Source organism: Grampus griseus (genome assembly GCF_964374135.1).
Source record: "Grampus griseus genome assembly, chromosome: X".
Lineage (NCBI taxonomy): Eukaryota > Metazoa > Chordata > Mammalia > Artiodactyla > Delphinidae > Grampus > Grampus griseus.
Window position 1 is genome coordinate 130,764,740 of NC_138999.1, and position 20,132 is coordinate 130,784,871.

At 37.1% G+C, this 20,132-nt stretch overlaps 1 protein-coding gene across 2 annotated transcripts in view; it reads right to left on the reverse strand.

The window, feature by feature from the left end:
• The window catches only part of TMLHE (trimethyllysine hydroxylase, epsilon), a 65,897-nt gene that overhangs the window by 21,737 nt on the left and 24,028 nt on the right, over positions 1-20,132 (reverse strand). Inside the window, exons 3-6 of one of the 2 annotated variants that reach the window (XM_082680629.1) lie at positions 10,208-10,384; positions 9,432-9,711; positions 7,714-7,833; positions 4,347-4,583 (exon numbers count right to left, since the gene is read on the reverse strand). In XM_082680629.1, the coding sequence (XP_082536755.1) occupies positions 4,347-4,583; positions 7,714-7,833; positions 9,432-9,711; positions 10,208-10,384 (814 nt within the window). The remainder of the gene's footprint in view (positions 1-4,346; positions 4,584-7,713; positions 7,834-9,431; positions 9,712-10,207; positions 10,385-20,132) is intronic. The other variant, XM_082680630.1, reaches the window with a different exon arrangement.

Consider the following 20,132-nt stretch of genomic DNA (forward strand, 5'->3'; position numbering starts at 1 on the left):
GACAACCTTTCCATAGCCCTCTCAGCATAGTAAACCAGAGCCCCTGAATGACCTGCAGGAGGCCTCCTGTGTTCTGTGGGATCACATACTGAAAGTAAGTCTGAGTGCCAGTGAAAGCAGGAAGACTTAAGAGCACCTAGATTGCATGCTTTCACTGGCACCTAGGCTTCCGTTGCACACTCACACCACCAGTTGCTGATTGCCGGCTCCCTTGCCTGCCTGTACTCTGGAAGGGTGGCCTATTGTTTGCTCAGCAACTCTAGGCCAGCTCCTGCCTGGCTAAATCAGCAAACTTCTCTGATATCAGGTGGCTGAACCACTCTTTCTTCCAGATCTGAACCTCTTCCATGTTTATTCTTCCTTGGATACTCTGCCTCAGCCCTAGGGTACTATAATGAATTTCCTCATATCTTTTTTTAAAATTTTGTGATGCATGAAAATTATATGAATTTCAACTTTCAGTGTCTAGAAACAGAGTTTTATTGGAACATGGCCACATATATTCACTTATATGTCTATGGTGGCTTCCATACTACAATGGCAGAGTTGAGTAGTAGCAACAGAGATGTATGTGGTGCTCTCATCATTTTGCACCACTGCTCAGCACATTACAAATTGTGGTGATACAGTTATTACTACCAGCATTTTGAATGTTACATACTGTCATTCCATAATATTTAAAACTTTTTTATTACCAGTGCATACCCATAATGTTGGAACAACAAAAGAGAAAAGTGGACTTAAGTGTCATGTGTTTAAGGCACAGAGGAGTATGGATTATTTTGTTATCAAATTAGATGGCAAAGCATTGTGTTTAAAACGCAATGACACTGTAGCTACTCTGAAAGAATATTACATACATTAATTTCCTCATATCTCATAGTCACTCTTTTATCCTAGTTCCTAATTCTTTATATTAACTTTTCCCTGTTTAACCTACCATGTAGTATCTATCTCTTGACTGGGTCCATACACATGCGCACACACACATATACATATATATGTGTGTGGGTGTGTGTATAGTAATAAATTATGATCAAGTACAGTTTATCCTAGGAGTGCAAGGTTGGTTTAACATTTGAAAATAACTTAATGTAATTTGCCACATCCATAGAATAAAGAAGAAAAATAATATGATTATTTCAATTGATAAATGAAGGTAAAACATTTATCAAAATGTAATACCCATTTATGGTTAAAAAAACCTCTCAGCAAACTTGGAAGGGAAATTCCTTAATCTGATAGAAAACATCACTAAACCCTTACAGCTAATGTCATACATGGCAAAATAGTGAACACTCTCATCCTAAAGATGTCTGTTCTTGCCACTCTTATTTAACATAATAGTGGAGTGCTAAACAATGCAACAAGATAAGAAAAACAGATAAATAAGCATATAGATTGGAAAGGAAAGAATAAAACTGTCCCTACAACATGATTGTCTATATAGAAAATTCCAAGAAACCTAAAAAATAAAAACTTCTCAGGACTAACGAATGACTTTAGCAGGGCTATAGAATAAAATGCTAATTTAAAGAGAAATAAATTGTTTTTATACAATGGCAGCAAACAATTGGAAAATAATATTAAAATTTTATTTTATAATACCATCAAAACATAAAAATACTTAGAAATAAAATAAACAAAAGATACACAAGATCTCTATCTTCAATAATATAAAACACTGATGAGAGAAATTAGATAAGACCAAATATATAGAAAGATCAGGTTCATGGATTGGAGGACTCAAAGCTGTTAGTTTGTCAGTTCTCACCAAAATGATCTATAGATTCAAAGCAATCTCAATCATAATCCTAACAGGCTTTTCCCTAAACATTGAAAAGCTGATTTTAAAATTTATATGAAAATATAAGGAACCTAGAACTAAGGCTGGCAAACTATGGTGTGTGGGCCAAACCCAGACTCCTGCCTGTTTTTGTAAATAATGTTTTATTGGAACTCAGCTACACCCATTCATTTACGTATTGTCTATGGCTGCTGTTGTGTTTCCACACAGTACTGAGTAGTTGCAATAGAGACCATACGGCCTACAAGGCCTAAAATACTATTTGGCCCTTTACAGAAAAGTGTGTAAACCCCTGACCTAGAATATCCAAAATAATCTTGAAAAATAACAAAGTTGACAAACATATTACCTGACTTCAAGAATTACTATAAATCTGCAGTAGCCAAGACTGTGTGGAACTGTCATAAAGATGCACAAATAGATAATGGAACCAAACAGAGGGTCCAGAAACAAACTCACCTTTATATGGTCATTTGATTTTTGACAGAGTTTCAAAGGTAATCCAATGGGGGAAAGGAAGGTCTTTTCAACAAGTGGTGCTATAACACCTGAGTATCCATGTGTATAAAACAGGAACTTCTACCTTTACCTCACAACATGTAAAAAATTAGTTTGAGATAGATCACTGACTTAGATGCAAAAGATAAAACCATAACACCTTTAGAAAACGTAGGAGAATATCATTATGTCATGGGGGTAGTCAAAGATTTCTTATGCAGGTCACAGATTCAATGATCATTAGGGAAAAAACTGATCAACTACATTTCATTAAAATTAAAATTTTCTGCTTATCAAACATCACAGTTAAAAAATAAATAGGTAAGCCACAGACTAGAAGAAAATATTCCTAAAACATATCAGGTAAGAACTGGTAACCAGGGTATATAAAGAACCCCTACAACTCAATAATGAAAAGACAATCCAGTGAAAAAAATGGGCAAAAGATCTAACTAGATACTTAGCAAAAGAAAATATATGGATGATCAACATGCACATGGAAAGAGGCTCAACATCATCAATCACCAAAAAATGCAAATTAGAACCCCAAGGAGATACCCACCCTAATGGCTAAAATTAATAAGACTGACACCACCAAGTATTAACAAGGATGTGGAGTGGGTACAACTTTCATACACTGTTGATGTCCATGTAAAATGGAACAAGTACTTTAGTAAAAGTCTGGCAGTTGCTAATGAAACTAAAAAGTCAACTACTCTACGATCCAGCAGTTCCATTCTTCGGTATTTATCTGAGTGAAATGAAAACACATATCTACAAAGATACTTTTACATGAACATTCATGGAAGCTTTATTCATAATAACACCAAACAGGAAACAGCTCAGGTGTTTATTCATAAAAGAATAGATCTGTTCCATGATCTGAATTTCTAGAACAGGCAAAACTAATCTATGGTGGTAAAAAATCAAAACAGGGTTTTCCTCTCAGTGTATGTGCAGGGTTGGACTGAGAAGGGGAATAAAGTTACTTTCTGTAGTGATGGTAATATTCGATATCTTGATAGGGGTTTGGGTTACACAGGTGTATGCATTTTTCAAAACTCAGCAAGTGTATATTCAATATTTATAACATCACTGTATGTATATTTTATATCAAAATTAAAGATCTGTAAACAAATATTGAACTTTAGACTTAAGGTTATAAATGTTGAAGTATATTAGGGGGACATATACTCATATCTGCAATGTACTTTCCAATGTATCAAAAATAAGATTAATTGATAGATAAACAGAGGGATAGAAAGATGGATAGATAGGTAATAAAGTAAGTATAGTAATATCTCAATGGTAGAATCTAGGTGGTAGGTATACGAGTTTTCTTGTAAATGCTTTTCAACTTTTCCGTATTATGAAAAATGTTCGTAATAAAATGTTTGGGAAAATATTGAGCACCTACTCATTGTTTTAGGCAATTGAGATATAAGAATGACTGAGGGAGAGTTTTCCAGTGGAGCTTATCCCAGGGAAGTGATTTAGTATTTATGTAGTTCCGACTACAGTCCAGGGGCAAAGACAGGGGCAACAATTTATTTTTATCTTCACAATTCAGCGTGAAGGAGAAGGCTTGAAATGAGTGGAGATGATGAGTTCAGTTTTGAATAAACTGTGCTTTATGATCCTACAAGATACTAGGTGGCAATACCTAGTAGACTATTGGATATACACAGGTCAGGAGCTTTGCAAAAATCTGGGCAACAGTCAAATGTTGTTGTTATCATGCCTTTGGGTACCCTAGCTATTTGGTGACTGAGCACAATTTAATAACTGTGTTTTGTTTTTAAAATGTTTTCATTTTAAATGCTATGTGAAATATCTGTCCCCTCCAATCTAGCATTCCTTCTCTGTTGGCCTATTTATTATTCCATGGGAATTAAAATAAGAATGGAAATTGTACTAATAGAAAGCTATACAATAGCAATATTAAAATGTGACAGACATAGGATATTAGGAATTTTCATTACATTAGAAGACTAATATCTGACAAATACATTACACTGAGAGATAGTTCTTTGGTACTCACCTGATCATATAGAGCTCTTTATTCCATGGGTAGATATTTAAGACTGGCCCTACCCCAATCATGTGGTTGTGACATTCTCCAACATTTTCAATATATTCATGCTTCAATGGCACTTTGCTGAGGAGTTCAAATTCCTCAGGTGCCTTCTGAAGTACCTGTTCTGCTGCATAGAATCCATCTACTAGCAGTGTCCTGCCACCTGTTCCTTCATGCTTAAGACAGTGAAACACTTGAATGCTAAAGAGGGGGAAAAATTAAATTATTCTGTTCAGTGGAGAAAAGAGAATATATCAAAATTTTAGAAAAAAAATATGAAATGATTATTGACTCCACTGTGTCATTTTCTTTTCACTAAGAAATAAATCTCATTTCCCAATTGTCTTCCCTTCATAGCCAGCTGTACTTTTTTGTGCTTTGAAATATTACTGCCACTACAGGTTCCTCCTAAGCATATTTAACATGTATTGATGGCTATATGTGACAGACCCAGGGAATACCATCATGAATAAGGTATAGTCTCTGTTTTAAAGAAGGCCAGTCTACTAAGAAGAGATGAAGCAAGTAAGTACCAACAGGCACTATAATAAAGTTGTATACAAGATACAGTGGAGCCATAAACAGAGGAAATTATTGTAGTGGTGTGTTGTATAGAGAAATGTTTTTGGAGGTGGATGAGAATGGTTTTGTTTAGTCTTAAAGAATGAGCAAGAGTTGGGCTGAAATGAGATTGAGGTGAGGAGAGGGCATTCCAGGCCCCAAAAAAAAAAAAAAAAGTATGACCAAAGATATCAACGTAAAACAACGAGTTTAAACTGAGATGGGAGATGAACTGGTGGGAAGCAAGATGACAAAAAACATGGAAAACAACTTGGATAACTGAAATAGCAGAGAAAAATACTGAGGGGTTGAGCTTAGAGACGGGTTTTATAGAAAAGAGGACACAGCTAAGCAACATGACAGAGGACGAAGAACAGGCAAATATCTAGAATGCCTGCAGGTTTTTCACCTGGACAACCTGACAAATAATGCCATCTGCCAAGAGAACACAGGCAGATGCATAATTGGATGATAAAAAGGGGGTGAGAGGGGTTGAGGAAGAGGTTCAGTTTAAGGACATGTTGAAATAGTTGAGTTATATATGGCTGAAAATTTAACAGGAAAAGGAAATGCAACTATTAATGGACTGGAAAACTAAAGTAAAAATTTCAAATTAACAAGGGGAAAATAAAATTAATAGTAATTTAGGAAAAAAGAAGAAATAAGGAAAAGTAAACAACAAAGTAAAATAAGTAATAAACATAAATATAGAAGGAATAAAATCAAGGAGAACCTAGGGTAAATACAATTAAAATGAGAAAGGTCAGTTCTGGCTATGTTGACCTTTCTGTGAAATTTCTAGGTTAGGATTACTTAGTAGCCAGTTGAAGATGTTTACCTTAGAAGAGAGGTAGATTTTGTAGTCGTCTGTAGGTGATAGCTAAAGCCAAGAGCATGGAAGAAGTCATTTGGAGAGATCATTTCAAGTAAGAAAAGAGGGAGAAGGAGAAAACCTTGAGAAACAACAATATTTATGACATGGACAAAGGAAAATAAGCTGGCACAGGAGACTGAGGAAAAATGGCTATAGATATAGAAGGAAAACTAGAAAAGAAAGGATATTTAAGAAGAGGTAGTGGTAAATGGCCCCAGGGGTCAAATAAGATGAAGACTGAAAGGTACACACTGGGTATGGCAATAAGTTAGTTGCTGGTGACTTTGGAGAGATTAATTTTAATTGGGAGGGGGGTGGATAAACTAGCTGACTACAGGTTTGAAGAATGAATGAGAAGTGAGAATGAAAAGACACTGAATGTAGACAATTATTTCAATAAGTTTAGCTGTGAAGGTGAGGAGTAAGGCGGGGCTGTAACTAGAAGGAGATAGAGTCAAAGGAAGTGTACAAAAGTAGAGATTTAAGAAATGAGAAGCTGATAGGAAGGAGTCAGTATGTATGGAAGGCTGAAGATACAGGAGAGAGAAATCCCCAAGGAGGTTGGAAAGGATGAGATCCTGAGCAAAGGTAGCTTTAGAAAGCATAAGGCATATAACGATGATGATGATGATGACGACAATGGCTAAAATGATAATAATAATAGCTAGTATTTATTGAACATTTATTATGTTCTAGGAAGTATGCCAAGTGCTTTAAATACATCATGTAACTTAATCCCTAAGCAATACAAATGGACAGGTTTTATTACTAGTCCCATTCTACAGATGAAGAAACTGAGGCACAGAGAGGTTAAGTTATTTTCCAAGATCACAAAGCTAACCTATGTTCCAGTTGGGATACAAATCCAGGTCTGGTTGATTCCATAGCCTGAACTCTTAACCACTCTCATTATACTGCTCATGTACTTGGTCCTTGCCATTGATTAGAAAGGGTTAAATTAAAGGCAGAGACAACTGTGTATCTCTGGTAGTGGTCAGAGAGAAAAGAGCTAGTCAATATTTGAACCTCAACCCCTGTCCAACTGTTTCTCATCCCATTTCCTCATATTCTTCCTTCTGCATCCTGTAGAATGAGGATGCAGGACTTTCTGTATATCCATAACATTGAGCAGGATGTCAAAAAGATGCTTTATTCTTCCTCCTCTGAACCAAATATTCTTAGGTTCCAAACCCTTAAAGGAAATCAATGTATCATGTCAAATAATTACTATTTCTTTTCTGTGGTGAGAAGATTTAAGATCTACTCTCTGTTAGCTACTGGTGGTAATAATATTACAGTACACGACCATATCAAATCAACACATTGTACACCTTATATTTACACAATGTCATATGTCAATTATATCTCAATAAAGCTGCAAAAAAGTATGGTATACGTTATCTTTGACTCAATAGCTTCGGAGTCCATGTAATAAGGTTATTTTTCATTCATTCCTCCTCTCCAACTTCTTGTAAATTGGATTTAAATTCCTCTTACTACCATACCCAAAGTAGCTGTGTTTGGAAGATTGACCCCTTTGCAATATAATAACTAAATATGAAAAACTGTACAAATTCCCAAACTAGTGGTTAATCAATACATTTTTGGTAAGTTATTTGTAATTACTTTGAGAAAAATGTAAATTAAACAAAATTTACATCCATTTATGTAGTAAGGTAGATTTTCAATCATTTCAAAAATTTTATTCCTATAAGTCTAAAGAAGACTGAGCTAGGGTGTTTAAAAATGATCATGTTTCTATGGAGAAAAGAAACAGTCATACAAATCAGCAGCAGCAGATATGATCTTCGTTCAAATAAAACAGAGAATGATTAAGAAACTATTCAAGACCATCACCCGTAATGATCCCACTTTGGAAAATTCTAATCCACCTACCCACAGGGCTCTTGAAAATAGGTAGTGTCAGTGTGCCGATCCAGAGCTAGCTTGGTGTATGCAGTGTCACCCCTGGAGAAGTCTGAAGTGAAATACCACATCCTCCCATAGATGGTTTCTCTGTCAAATGAAGTATAGGAAACCTTTCATTCTTATCATTCAAAACTCTTTCCAATACTTTCTTTAATTATTCACAAATAACAATAGATTGTTTGGCTCCAGATTTCCATCTATAAGGTAAATATGACAGTTGAACACATCACCAGTCTAAACAATTCCTCCACTGAGTAATATTCTAGGAAGCTGGGGGGAAAAGGGTGAAAGGATAATATAGTTTGAAAGCTTAGGGAATCATCCCACTCTGTTTATGTTTCTACTTTTAATAGCTTTCACACTCAAACTTCTGTCCTGCACTCACCTTCCTCACATAGAAAAAGATGTTTTTGGGTAGCTGCTTTTAGAAGTGATTAATGTAGATCTTCACCCATCTTTTAGACATGTAGGAATAAGAAAAAGAGAAAGGATAGTTTATATTAGCAAGTATTTAGTGAGAGTTGCTGTATCACTGTTATTGTACCTCTCCTTGAGGAGAGATACAATAACATCATGGGTTTTGATTTCATAGTTATTTTCCTAGTAGGCTCAGATCTGACTAAAGGTCACTTTAATGCTTTAGCTTTCAGAGTTCATCTTATTCTCTGAACCCTCAAAATCCAAACAGGAAATGGTCTTCCTTTTGAACTACAACCTCTAAAGTCCTGTCAATTTATTGCTTACTAGCACAGCTTTTTTACTTGAAAGTTCTCAAACTGTGTTTGAAACTGAATGGTTCACAAATGTTAATTATGCTCTACTAGGATAGGGCAAATGACCCAGCATACTGTCTGCTACACAATGAGCTATATCTGGCTCTTATGAAATAAAAGGAAAGTACTAATTATAACAAAGTTGGTTTACATCACATTTAATACTACAGAAGATAAATCTATATACTACCTAGAAATGCAATGGAAAGAACATCGTATTTAGGATCAGGAAACCTGAGCTATCTGAATCCCAGTTCTACTGCTTACTAGCAGAGCAGTCCTGGGCAAGCCACTTAATACATTTGAGCCTTAAGAGCCTCATCAGTAGAACAGGAGATAAAGTACACACTTATCAGGATTACTATAATGACCAATGAAAATAACGGATTTGAATATGCTGGTTAAATGCTATACAGTATAAGGCAGTAGTATTAACAACCAGGCTCTGAATTAAGCCTTAGGAATAACAGAAGGTCAAAAGTAGATGATCTTTAGACACCATCTTATTCAATCCTGTTACTGATCAGATAGGAAAATAGAGGCTACTGGGGCGGCGGGGGTGAGGATTGAGGGTAGGGGTGTGTGTGTTATGCAGTTGTCTATGTTTACCCAACTGCTTGATGGTAGAACTCAGACTACTATCTGGTTCTCTTTACTCAGTGCTCTTTCTAGTGTACAATGACTAACTCCTACTTTGAGCATCACTGGGCTTGAAAAAAATACCAATGACTTTGAAGTCTTCACCATATTAAACATGTAAGTGTCTTTAGAGATTAGAAATCTGGGCTTCAGATAAAGCACTATAAATGGGAATCCCGTTATTCAGGCCACAAAATATTCTGGAAAAACGAGGGTGACCATACTTGTCACTGGAAATTAATTTCTGCAGATTTCAGGAAACTAATGACTTACCTGATCAAGCTGATCCTTTCTGCCAACTTCTCTGTGTGTTCCTGAGTAGGAGGGACATTTTCTACAAAAGCAATTCCATACAGCAGAAAGTTTTGTAGAAAGTTCTTCAGTCCCTCCTTGGTTTCTAAGAAGCTCTGGAAATCTACAGATGGAACTTGGGCTTGCTGGTAGATTTCAGCATTCCATAAGATTCTAGGCTGGATGACCTTTTGTTTCTGCCCTTCATAGCTGTTTTTCACCAGCCAATCCAAATCATATCTAGTCACATGACCATCTGGCCCTTTTAAGGGAAAAATAAAAGGCATTAAAAATAATATTTATAAAGGGCTTCCCTGGTGACGCAGTGGTTGACAGTCTGCCTGCCGATGCAGGGGACGTGGGTTCGTGCCCCGGTCTGGGAAGATCCCACATGCTGCGGAGCGGCTGGGCCCGTGAGCCATGGCCGCTGAGCCTGCGCGTCCGGAGCCTGTGCTGCACAGCGGGAGAGGCCACAACGGTGAGAGGCCTGCGTACCGCAAAAAAAATAATAATAATAAATAATAATTATTATAAATACTGCCAACAATTTACTGGTTAAGAATGATGTCATCTATAGATTAGAGCAATTTTATTTAAGAAGAAAAATAAAAGGTTCAAAAATAAATGCTTCCAAAGAAAGGAAAAACAAAGAGTAACTAAAAGAATACCCTGTTTTGGAAAGGGGCAAACCATTTTTTGTAAAACAATTGTCCTTTAAAAGAGTACCCCAAAGAAGACCAAGTCTCCTGTCCACTCACAAGTGAAAAAGAGTGTGGTCTCATCCAGACGAACGGTCTTTGGCTGGATACATAAATCCACACTGGCAGTGTCTAGGCTGCGCTGGTGAGTCTTAGAGTTGTAGCAAGATGCTGAGAGGCAGTGGTCTCGAAGCCAGACATAATCGAAGCGCATCACGGTGTTAGCATATTGCAATTCTAAGGAAAAGATCACACTCTTTTATATTATTATATTATTTTACATTATTTATTTAGGAAAACTAAAAAATCAGGATCCAGAAAACTTCCTTCAAAAAGTCTTCTACCAAGAAATAAGCTGCGAGCAATGAGGGGGACACTAGCCCCTACTAGATATGAAAACATAGTACAGAACTTCTATGATTAAAACAGTGTGATGTTGGTATAGGAAAAGGCAGATAAAACAACAGAAGAGTATAAAAAGTCCAAAAATATACATGAATGCATATAGAAATTTGGTATGTAAAAAGTGGCAGGTGTAATCGCTGTGGAAAATATGAATTTTTAAATAAACGGTGTTGGGACAACTGATAATCATTTGCAAAGAGATAAAATTGAGTCCATACCTCATATTGTCACTGGGTGTCCATGATAAACTCAAAACAGATCAGAGTTCTAAATTTGGAGAATGAAGCCATTCAAGTATATAAAAAGAAGACATGGATAGAGGATATAAAGGAGGTCCTTGTACCATTCTTGCAACTTTTCTGTTAGTTTGAAGATGCATCAAAATAAAAAGTTAGCAAAAAATCAAACTTTCTTATACATCAGGTTATTCATTTAGACAAGGTAAATAAAAAGGAGTTCAAATTTATAAGAGGAACAAAAACTATAAAGTGTCTGGGAAAAAATGAAAATGTGGAAGACTACTATGGAGAAATCTATAAAACTATCCTGAAAGACTTGAAGGAAACTTGAATGGAGAAATATGCTCACAGATGGGCAGATTCAATAATGAAAAGATAGGAATTCTCCCACAAATTAATACACAAACCTCCATGTACTTCCAATCCAAATCCCAGTGAAAATTTTCATGTACTGGACAGGCTAATTCCAAGAATCATACTCAGAATTAATAAAGTAACAATTTTGAGAAAGAAAAAGAAAGGCATGGAGGGGAAGTCTTACTATATATAAAAATGTATTATAAAGCTATAGTCATTTAAAAGTATGATATTCATGCAGAATGGACTAAGAGATCAAGGGGACAGAATAGAGTCTCAAAACAGACTCAACTGTACATGAAAATATGGTATATGTTAAAGGTGCCATTTTGTAATAGTGGTGAAAAGATAGATTACTCAATAACTAGTTTTGGAAAAATGAATTTTGAAAAATCGATTCTAGAGTCACGTCAGCCTCAGCAATAAACTACTGATAGAGTAAAATATAAAAAATAAAACTATTATATGTTGACAACTTTGAGGTAGGAAAAGCCTTTCTAATATGACACAAAAAGCATAAAATATAATTTGTGTGTATGAAAATAAAAACCTTCTGTTTTGCAAACAATGCAAAAAACAAAGTTAAAAGACAAGTAACAGGCAAAATCTTTTTAACGTAAAAGGGTTAATACCCAGGATATAGAATAAATCCTTGTGATCATTAAGATAAAAACTCAATAGAAAAATGACCAAAGGATATCAATAGGAAAGTCACCAGAATTGACCAGTAAACACATGAACTCTTCTAACCTTAGTAGTAATCAGAGAAATGGGTATTAAGATATCATTTTTTATCCATCAGAGTGACAAAAATTTTAAAGTTTGAGTAAAACATGTGTTTTCAAAAGATGTGGAGAAATGCATACTCTCAAACATTGGTAATGTGAGTATAAATTGGTGAAGACACACTGAATGGCAATCTGGAAGTTTCTATGAAAATAATAAAAAATATGTATATTTATTGCTTGACCCAGAAATTCACCTCTCAGTACTTACCTTATAGAAACCGTCACATATGAAGAGGTATGCACAAGGATATTCATAATAGTTTTGTTTATAATAGCAAAATAATTCGAAAATAAGACTAAATGTCCGTCAGTGGGGGAAGTTGAGGAATAGCTGAATAAACTGTGGTGTATCTATAATGAGATCCTAATAAACAGTTTAAAAATGCAGTGTATCTGTACTCCTCAAATTGACTTTGTACAATGTTATCATTCTCACTTCAAGGACAGAAAACTAAAGCTCGGAGATGTTAAATAACTTTGTAAGATCATATAATCATTAGGTGGTGAACCTAGGATGTGAACTCAAGTTGTCCAACCCCAAAGTCCTATGCTAGTGTTTCTCAAAGTGTAGTCTTGGGAATGTCTGAAGGTGAGGCTTCAGGAAAGGCAGAGTAAGGAGCTTGGAAAATCCTCTCCCCCAATAACAATGATGAAACTGGACAAAATTACCAATAACAACCATTTTAGGACCTGGAAATTGACCAAAGGCTTACAACAAATTAAGAAGCATTTAGTCAAGAAAAACTATTGAACCTTGGGTAAGAACAGTGGGAATCTGTGTGTTTTAGCTTGGGGTGCTTCCACTCCCTACCCCACCCCCACCAGCCCCATCAGCAATAGTTCTACCAGGGCAGGCAAGCCAAGAAAGCCAGCAGCTTTGCTGCTGAAGGGGACTAAATTTATTTGGAGCAGAGCACATAAAAACTCCACGCCCCTGGGTGTTGAATACAATCAAGGAAGGCACACCGGTTGGGACCAGCAATAGATCCGCAGAACAGCCAGAAATCTATCAAGGGGATCAAGGGAATGAGACAGCTATAGTGGGCCTTGGAAAGCCCCCTCACATCCCCGGTGTTCGGTAAGGCTGTGCACACATGCAGGGCTGTGTGCACAATAAGGAGAGATTGGAAAGGGCCCTAGTTATCTACATGTCCCTGGAGGAATGTGAGGCACAGTGGAGACATGTGAAGAATGGCAGAAACTGAAAGCCTGGGCAGACTTATAGACAGCCTCAACTTTGTGTGCCCCAATCCACACACACATCCATTGGCAAAAGGTGGAAGCCTTACTGGCTTAAGGTTTTTAGCTTAACCTCTAACCGATTGTTAGCTGGCCACTAAACTATACCAGGGTTTCTCAAACCTTGGTACTATGGACATCTAGGGCTAGATAATTTCTTGTGCATTGTAGGATGCTTAACAGCATCCCTAGTCTCCACCCACTAGATGCTAGAAGCATCCTCCTCGCCAGTTGTGACAACTAAAAATGTTCCCAGACATTGCCAAGTGTCTCCTGTGGTGGCAAAATCCCCCCAGTTGAGGACCACTGAGTTATGCTGACCCCTGTGATACACAGAAGCCACAGTTAAAAACGAATCACTCCAGAGAAGTCAATAAACAAATAAACACAACACACGTACAGCAACAATCCCCCTGCGAGCTCAGAAATCAGTTTCTATAAGATATAACCTAAAATGTCCAGATTTTCAGCAAAAAACCCTGAGATACATATAGAAACAGAAACGAGTGACCCATGCAGTCCATACAAACTGTCTGAGAAGAGTATTACAAGAAATCCTATTGTCTAAGACAGGCATGCTGCCAGTAGGTAGCTTATTACCTGGGAGGAAATGCCTTTGCCTTCTAACAGCCTTGGGAGAGAAGCAGAGTGGACCACTGGGACGTCACTTCCATGTACCTATAACATCTTCTAGTTATGAGTCAAAAGTTGGTGTTGAATGCTTGAAAATCCAGACACTGAAGTTAACTGAAAGAGTCTCTGATATAGCAACTGCTGATACTGTGGAATGGGGCTATTATTTGGTGGTGATCTGAAGTTGGAGTTCTTGACCTAGGATCCATGGAATGATATGTAAAACTCTGTGTGTGTGTGTGTGTGTGTGTGTGTGTGTGTGTGTGTGTGTGTGTGTGTGTGTGTGTGTGTGTGTGTGTGTGTGGTTCTGTATTTTTCTATAGAGAGGATCCATAGCTTGCAACAGAACTTCTGTGAGATTCATAAACTAAAACTATTGAGAACCACTCCCTTAGAGTGATAAAAGTGATTAAGTACCACCAACCCTCATTCAGATTGGTCATTACACTGAGGTAATCCAGGGTTTTGACAAACTATAACCTTCAAGCTCTTGCACATGCAGTTCCCTCTGACCAGAACATTCATCCTTACCTTCTCACTCTTTTTCCCTTGCCTAATTCATATGTAAATATTCATGACTCTGCTCAAATCCTGTAGGCAGTCATTTATAACTCTTTAGCTTGGGTTAGGTAACTCTCCTCTTTGTTCTTATAGCACTCCATATACTGTCTAAAAGCATTTAGCACACTGTCTTATAACTGTGTGTTTGTTTTTGCCATAAGACGGTGCCTTGAGGATAGGGAATGTGTCTTCCCCATCACTGCATGCTTTGCATTTACCATAATGCCTGGCTCCTGGTACTTCCTCATTCAGAAATGAGAATGATCCTGTCATCGAAACTATGAATGATCTTCTCCTGCCCTATTAGATGGGTGAGAAGTTGCCAGGCACATACTGTACAGCAGTGGAATAATTTGTACTATGGGGATGGACTCATATCTTAAAAAGCTCCAAAAACTCCCCTTTATTTTAGTCAAGTTGGTATGCTTACTGTCCTTTCCATGGCTGGAATTCATTATTACCTCTGCTCTTGCCATTTTTCTCCTTAAAATTATAGGCTCCTCTAATTAAATGACCATCTTTTCTTTCAAAATCTAGCTAAAAATTAATTTAATTCAAGGAAGCTTCCTTGACTAACCCTACCTTTCCTTTGAAATTAAGTAGTTGGTATGTATCAATTTAATTTGCATTTGCATATGGCATAAGCTATTTATGCTTCTTATATTTATTTACTCATTTTATGTTTTATGTTTACATTAAGGTAGGGACTATGTCTTCCATCTTTGGTTCTGTATAAAGTTGACACTGAACAAATGTTTATTAATTAGGTCTTGCCAAAATGTCAATACAGAAGAGAAACTTAGGACTCAACTCATTTCTCTTGTAACCTACATTTAATCAATCACCAAGGTTTGTTACTTCCGCCTCCTGTATCATTCTGAAATCCACCTGACCTCTCCATTTCCACTTTTTTCTCCTGCCACCTTCAGCCAATCATCATCTCTAACAGCGGGCCTCTATAAAGCAATTTTTAAAATCAGAGTACTAAAATCAGATTGAACTTTGGAAAAACTGCTCTAGTTTCTAGATCATCAAGGTATCAAGGCAAGGCTATAGTAATCCTGGTAGGATAGTTGCCTCATTGCTGCTTTGAAGCTCATGCTATCCTATGTAACTCTGAACTTCTTAATTACTCTAATCATGTATCTCCTGAGTCACTTTATTTTTAAATAAATGAAGATCAGTTTACTGTCTTTTACTGTCACCCCATCATCCCTTCCCCATCATCATTCTTGGCAGCTTAATCATTATTAATTGTAATACCTTCATAATTTTCATTTCAAACACTCTATACTCTGACTACCTGTTGTTCCTTTTCCAGCTCAATTATTCAGGCACTCTTCACTGTAATAATCCTTCAACTACACAAAAAGCTCCAATCCATTGACCATAAGCTCCTTTTTGTTATCCATCATCTTGCCTCCTTTAATGTCTTTGATTCCCTCCTTACAGGGCCCACCTTCCACGATCCATCATTTTAATTAATTCCTTGCAAACACCCTTAACTCCCTTGCCCCCCTATCTCCCTCTGCCATGCTTCCCTGACAAAGCTCTGACCCGGATACGCTCAGGTCCACACCTCCTCTGTGCCTGCAGCCAAGCAGCTAAACATTGTTAGAGAAAAAAATTTAAACTGTATTGGTTACTTTCATTTTAAAATCATCACCGAAATAACAAATGAGTACTCAACGCTGCCAAACAGTCCTTGCATAATGTCTTAGTAAAATCACTTACTCAGTCTCCAAGAACACTATTATACATAGTCTCTTCTCTCCTCAAACTGCCAACACCACCTCTCCCTTCCCACTTTCAACTGATTACCTTGCTTACTCCTTCAAAGGGAATATGGAAGCCATTAGAAGACAATCTCCACAAACCCATGCTCCACATCCACCCACTTACATGCATCTGTGCCCATATATTCTGCCTTCCTTCTTGTTACTATGGTTGAAGTATCTGTGCACTTAATCAAGGCCAACACTCTCATTTATGAATCAGATCCTATCTCTTTCCTACTCAGGTACTACACTTCTGAAATTTTTCTATCCCCCTCTTTTGCATCATCAAATTTTCCCCTCCTACTGGATCATTCTCATCAGCGAACATGTTGCAATGTCTTCCATCTTAAAACGATATTCCCCCTCCACTACCACTCCACCTCATTTTCCCTTTCATAGTGAAACTTATGGCTTGAGGTTTCCACTACCTCTCTGTTAATAAATTTGTTTTAAATTTTAGAATGATTTTAAGTTTACAGAAAAGTTGCAAATACAAGAGTTCCCATATAGCCATTGCCCAGTTTCCCTTATTACTAATACCATATATTAGTATGGTAAATTTGTCCCAACTGATGAATGAATATTGATACATTATTTATTAATTAAATCCCATAATTTATTTGAATCTTATTAGTTTTCCCCTAATGTCTTTTTTCTGTCCCAGGATCCCATCCAAGACCCACATTACATTTAGTCATGTCTCCTTAGGCTCCTCTGGGCTGTGACTTTCCTTGTTTTTGATGACCTTGACAGTTTTGAGAGGTACTGGTCAGGCATTTTGTTAGAATGTCCCACAATTTGGGTTTATCTGATGCTTTTATCATGGTTAAAGTGGGGTTATAAGTTTTGGCGAAGATAACCACAGGAGTGAGGTGCCCTTCTCACCATATCCTATCACTGGTACATGCTATCAAAGGTAGTGTTTGCTACATTTCTCTACTTAAGTTACCCCACCCTCCTTCCATATTCTATTCTTTGGCAGCAAATCACTAAGTGCAGCCTGCATTCTAGGACTGGGGACTTAAGATCCACCTCCGTAGTTGGGGGAGGAGGAATATCTACATAAATTATTTGGAATTCTTTTGTATGGGACATTTATATGTACGCTCCCTATTTATTCATATATCAGCATGGATTCATTTATTTTATACTTTTGGTTATAATCTAATATTATATTATTTATTTTCTTGCTCAAATTGTTTCAGCTTTGGCCATTAGAAGCTCTTTTAGTTAGCTCCTGTGTCCCTTTAACATTGCCTCATCATTTTTTTGAGCACTTCCCTACTTTCTGGGACTTCAAGATTCTCCAGGCTCATCTTGTATTTTCTCTGACCCAGCTCTAGAATAGTCCATTTTTCTAAGGAGCCCTTGGTTCCTTTTCTTGGAGCATGGTATTAGAAACCAAGATCTGGGTGTTCTCATTTCCACTGTGGTGTCATTGTTTCCAGGACCCCTCAGTGGCTAGAGCTAGGAAATATACTAATCTATGTGTAAAAACATATCTATACAGTCGACCCTTTAACAACATGGGTTTGAACTGCACAGGTCCACTTACACACAGACTTTTTTTCAATAGTACATGCTATGGTACTACACAGTCTGTGGTTGGTTGAATCCGAGAATGTGGAAATGTGGATACAGAGCAACTGTAGCAGGGAAGAGCAAAATCAGACTCCATGCTGGATCTGTTTCTTTTATTTTAACCTTTGCTCTCTGTTGTTTTTTGTTACTCTAATCACTAAAAGGATGTTGTCTATAGCTACTGGCATACATAATGGTCTACCTTGGGGAACCCTGCCCCTCTGCCTGAATGTTAAACTAAAGTGCCTTTGTTCAGCTCACAGGGAAACATCCTGACCCTGCCCACCAGTGAATGGCTGGAGGAAAGAAGAAATTAACACATCCCCTCCCCGAGGCTGGTCAAACCAGGAGATGTTTTGCAAGACTTGTGGCCTTTTTAGTTTACTTCCTCATCTCCTCCCCCTCTCTGTTCTATAAAATAAACTGGCATCCAGACCCCAATAAGATGATACTCTAGGACATTAGTCCACCATCTTCTCAGATGCCTGGCTTTCCAAATAAGTCACTGTTCCTTGCCTCAACACCTCATCTCCTGATTTATTGGCCTGTTGTGCAGCGAGCAGAGTGAGCTTGGACTCAGAACTGTGTATACAGAGGGCAATCTACAAGTTATATGCGGATTTTTGACTGCACAGAGGGTTGGCACCCATAACTCCTGCATCGTTCAAGGGTCAACTGTAATTATTTCTGCATCTATACATCTGTATCTATATTAGGCTAAACATGAGTTTATACTGATGTCTTCAACTATAATCCAGTACCACATGACTCATTCTAGCACTTCCCCTATACTTATGGGTAACCACACTCTCCAGACCCCTAGCAACCACTGATTTGTTTACTGTCCCTATAGTTTTGCCTTCAACAGAATGTCATGTCATTCCTTCTGATTGCTGAATAGTATTCCATTGTATGGATGTACTATAGTTTATTAATTAACCTATTGAAGGATATTTTGATAGCTTCCCACTTTTGACAATTATGAATAAAGTGGTTTTTCATGTGTGGGTTTTTGCTGTGGACATAAGTTTACAAATCAGTTGAGTAAATACCTAGGAGTGCAACTGTTGACAAGTCCATGTTTAACTTTGTAAGAAACTACCAAATTTTCTTCCAGAGTGGCTATACTATTCTTGTATTATTACCAGCAATGAATACAAGTTCCTATTGCTCTGCATTCTTGTCAGCATTAAGTACTGCCAGGTTTTTTTGGATTTTAGTCATTCTAATAGGTGTATAGTAGCATCTCATTGTGGCTTTAATTTGCATTTACCTAATGAAATCATGTTGAGCATGTTTTCATATGCTTATTTGCCATACTTTTGTCCTCTGGTGAAGTGTCTGTTCAGATCTTTCTACCCTTTTAAAAATTGGGTTATTTGTTTTCTTACTGTTAAGTTTTAAGAGGTTTTTCTAAAATCTGCATACAAACCTTTTCTCAAGCATGTGGTTTGCAAATATTTTCTCCACGTCTGTGTGGCTTTTCTTTTCATTCTTTTAACAGTGTCTTTCACAGAGAGAATGTTTTGAATTTTGATAGAGTCCAATTTACCATTTTTTTCCTTTATGGATTAAGCTTTTGAAGTTGCATCTAAGAACTCTTTGCTTAATCCAAGGTAACAAACATTTTCGCATACAGTTTTATAGTTTTGCATTTTACATTTAGGCTTATGATCAACTTTGAGCTATTTTTTACACAAAGTATGAGGCAGGTGTGAACATTTTGTTTTGTTTTGCTCTTTTGCATAGGGATGTCCAACTGTTCTAACACCACCTGTTGAAAAAAACAGTCCTTTCTCCATTGAATTGACTTTGCTCTTTTGTCAAAAATCAGTTTACCATATCTGTGTGCGTCTATTTCTGGGCTCTCAATTTTGTTCCACTGTTCTATGTATCTATCCTTTTGACAACACCACACTGCCTTGATTGTAGTTGATCCTTGAACAACACAGGTTTGAACTGTTTGGGTCCGCTTATAAGCAGACCTTTTTCAATAGTAAATACTATAGTACTACCTGATTTGCAGTTAAATTGATCTGTGGATGTAAAACCACATATATGAAGGAACTATGTATATACAGAGGGCTGACTGTAAATTACACTCAGATTTTTGACTGCTCAAAAAGTTGGCACCCTAACCCCTGTGTTGTTTGTGTCAACTGTACTAAGGTTAACTTAAGCCCCTTGACTTAATTTTTTTCCAGAAGTGTATTGGCTATTCTGATACCTTTGTCTTTCCACATACGTTATTTATTTATTTATTTTAAATTTTTATTTATTTTTGGCTGCGTTGGGTCTTCGTTACTGCATGCGGGCTTTCTCTAGTTGCGGCGAGGGGGGCTACTCTTCGTTGCAGTGCATGGGCTTCTCATTGCGGTGGCTTCTTTTGTTGCGGAGCACAGGT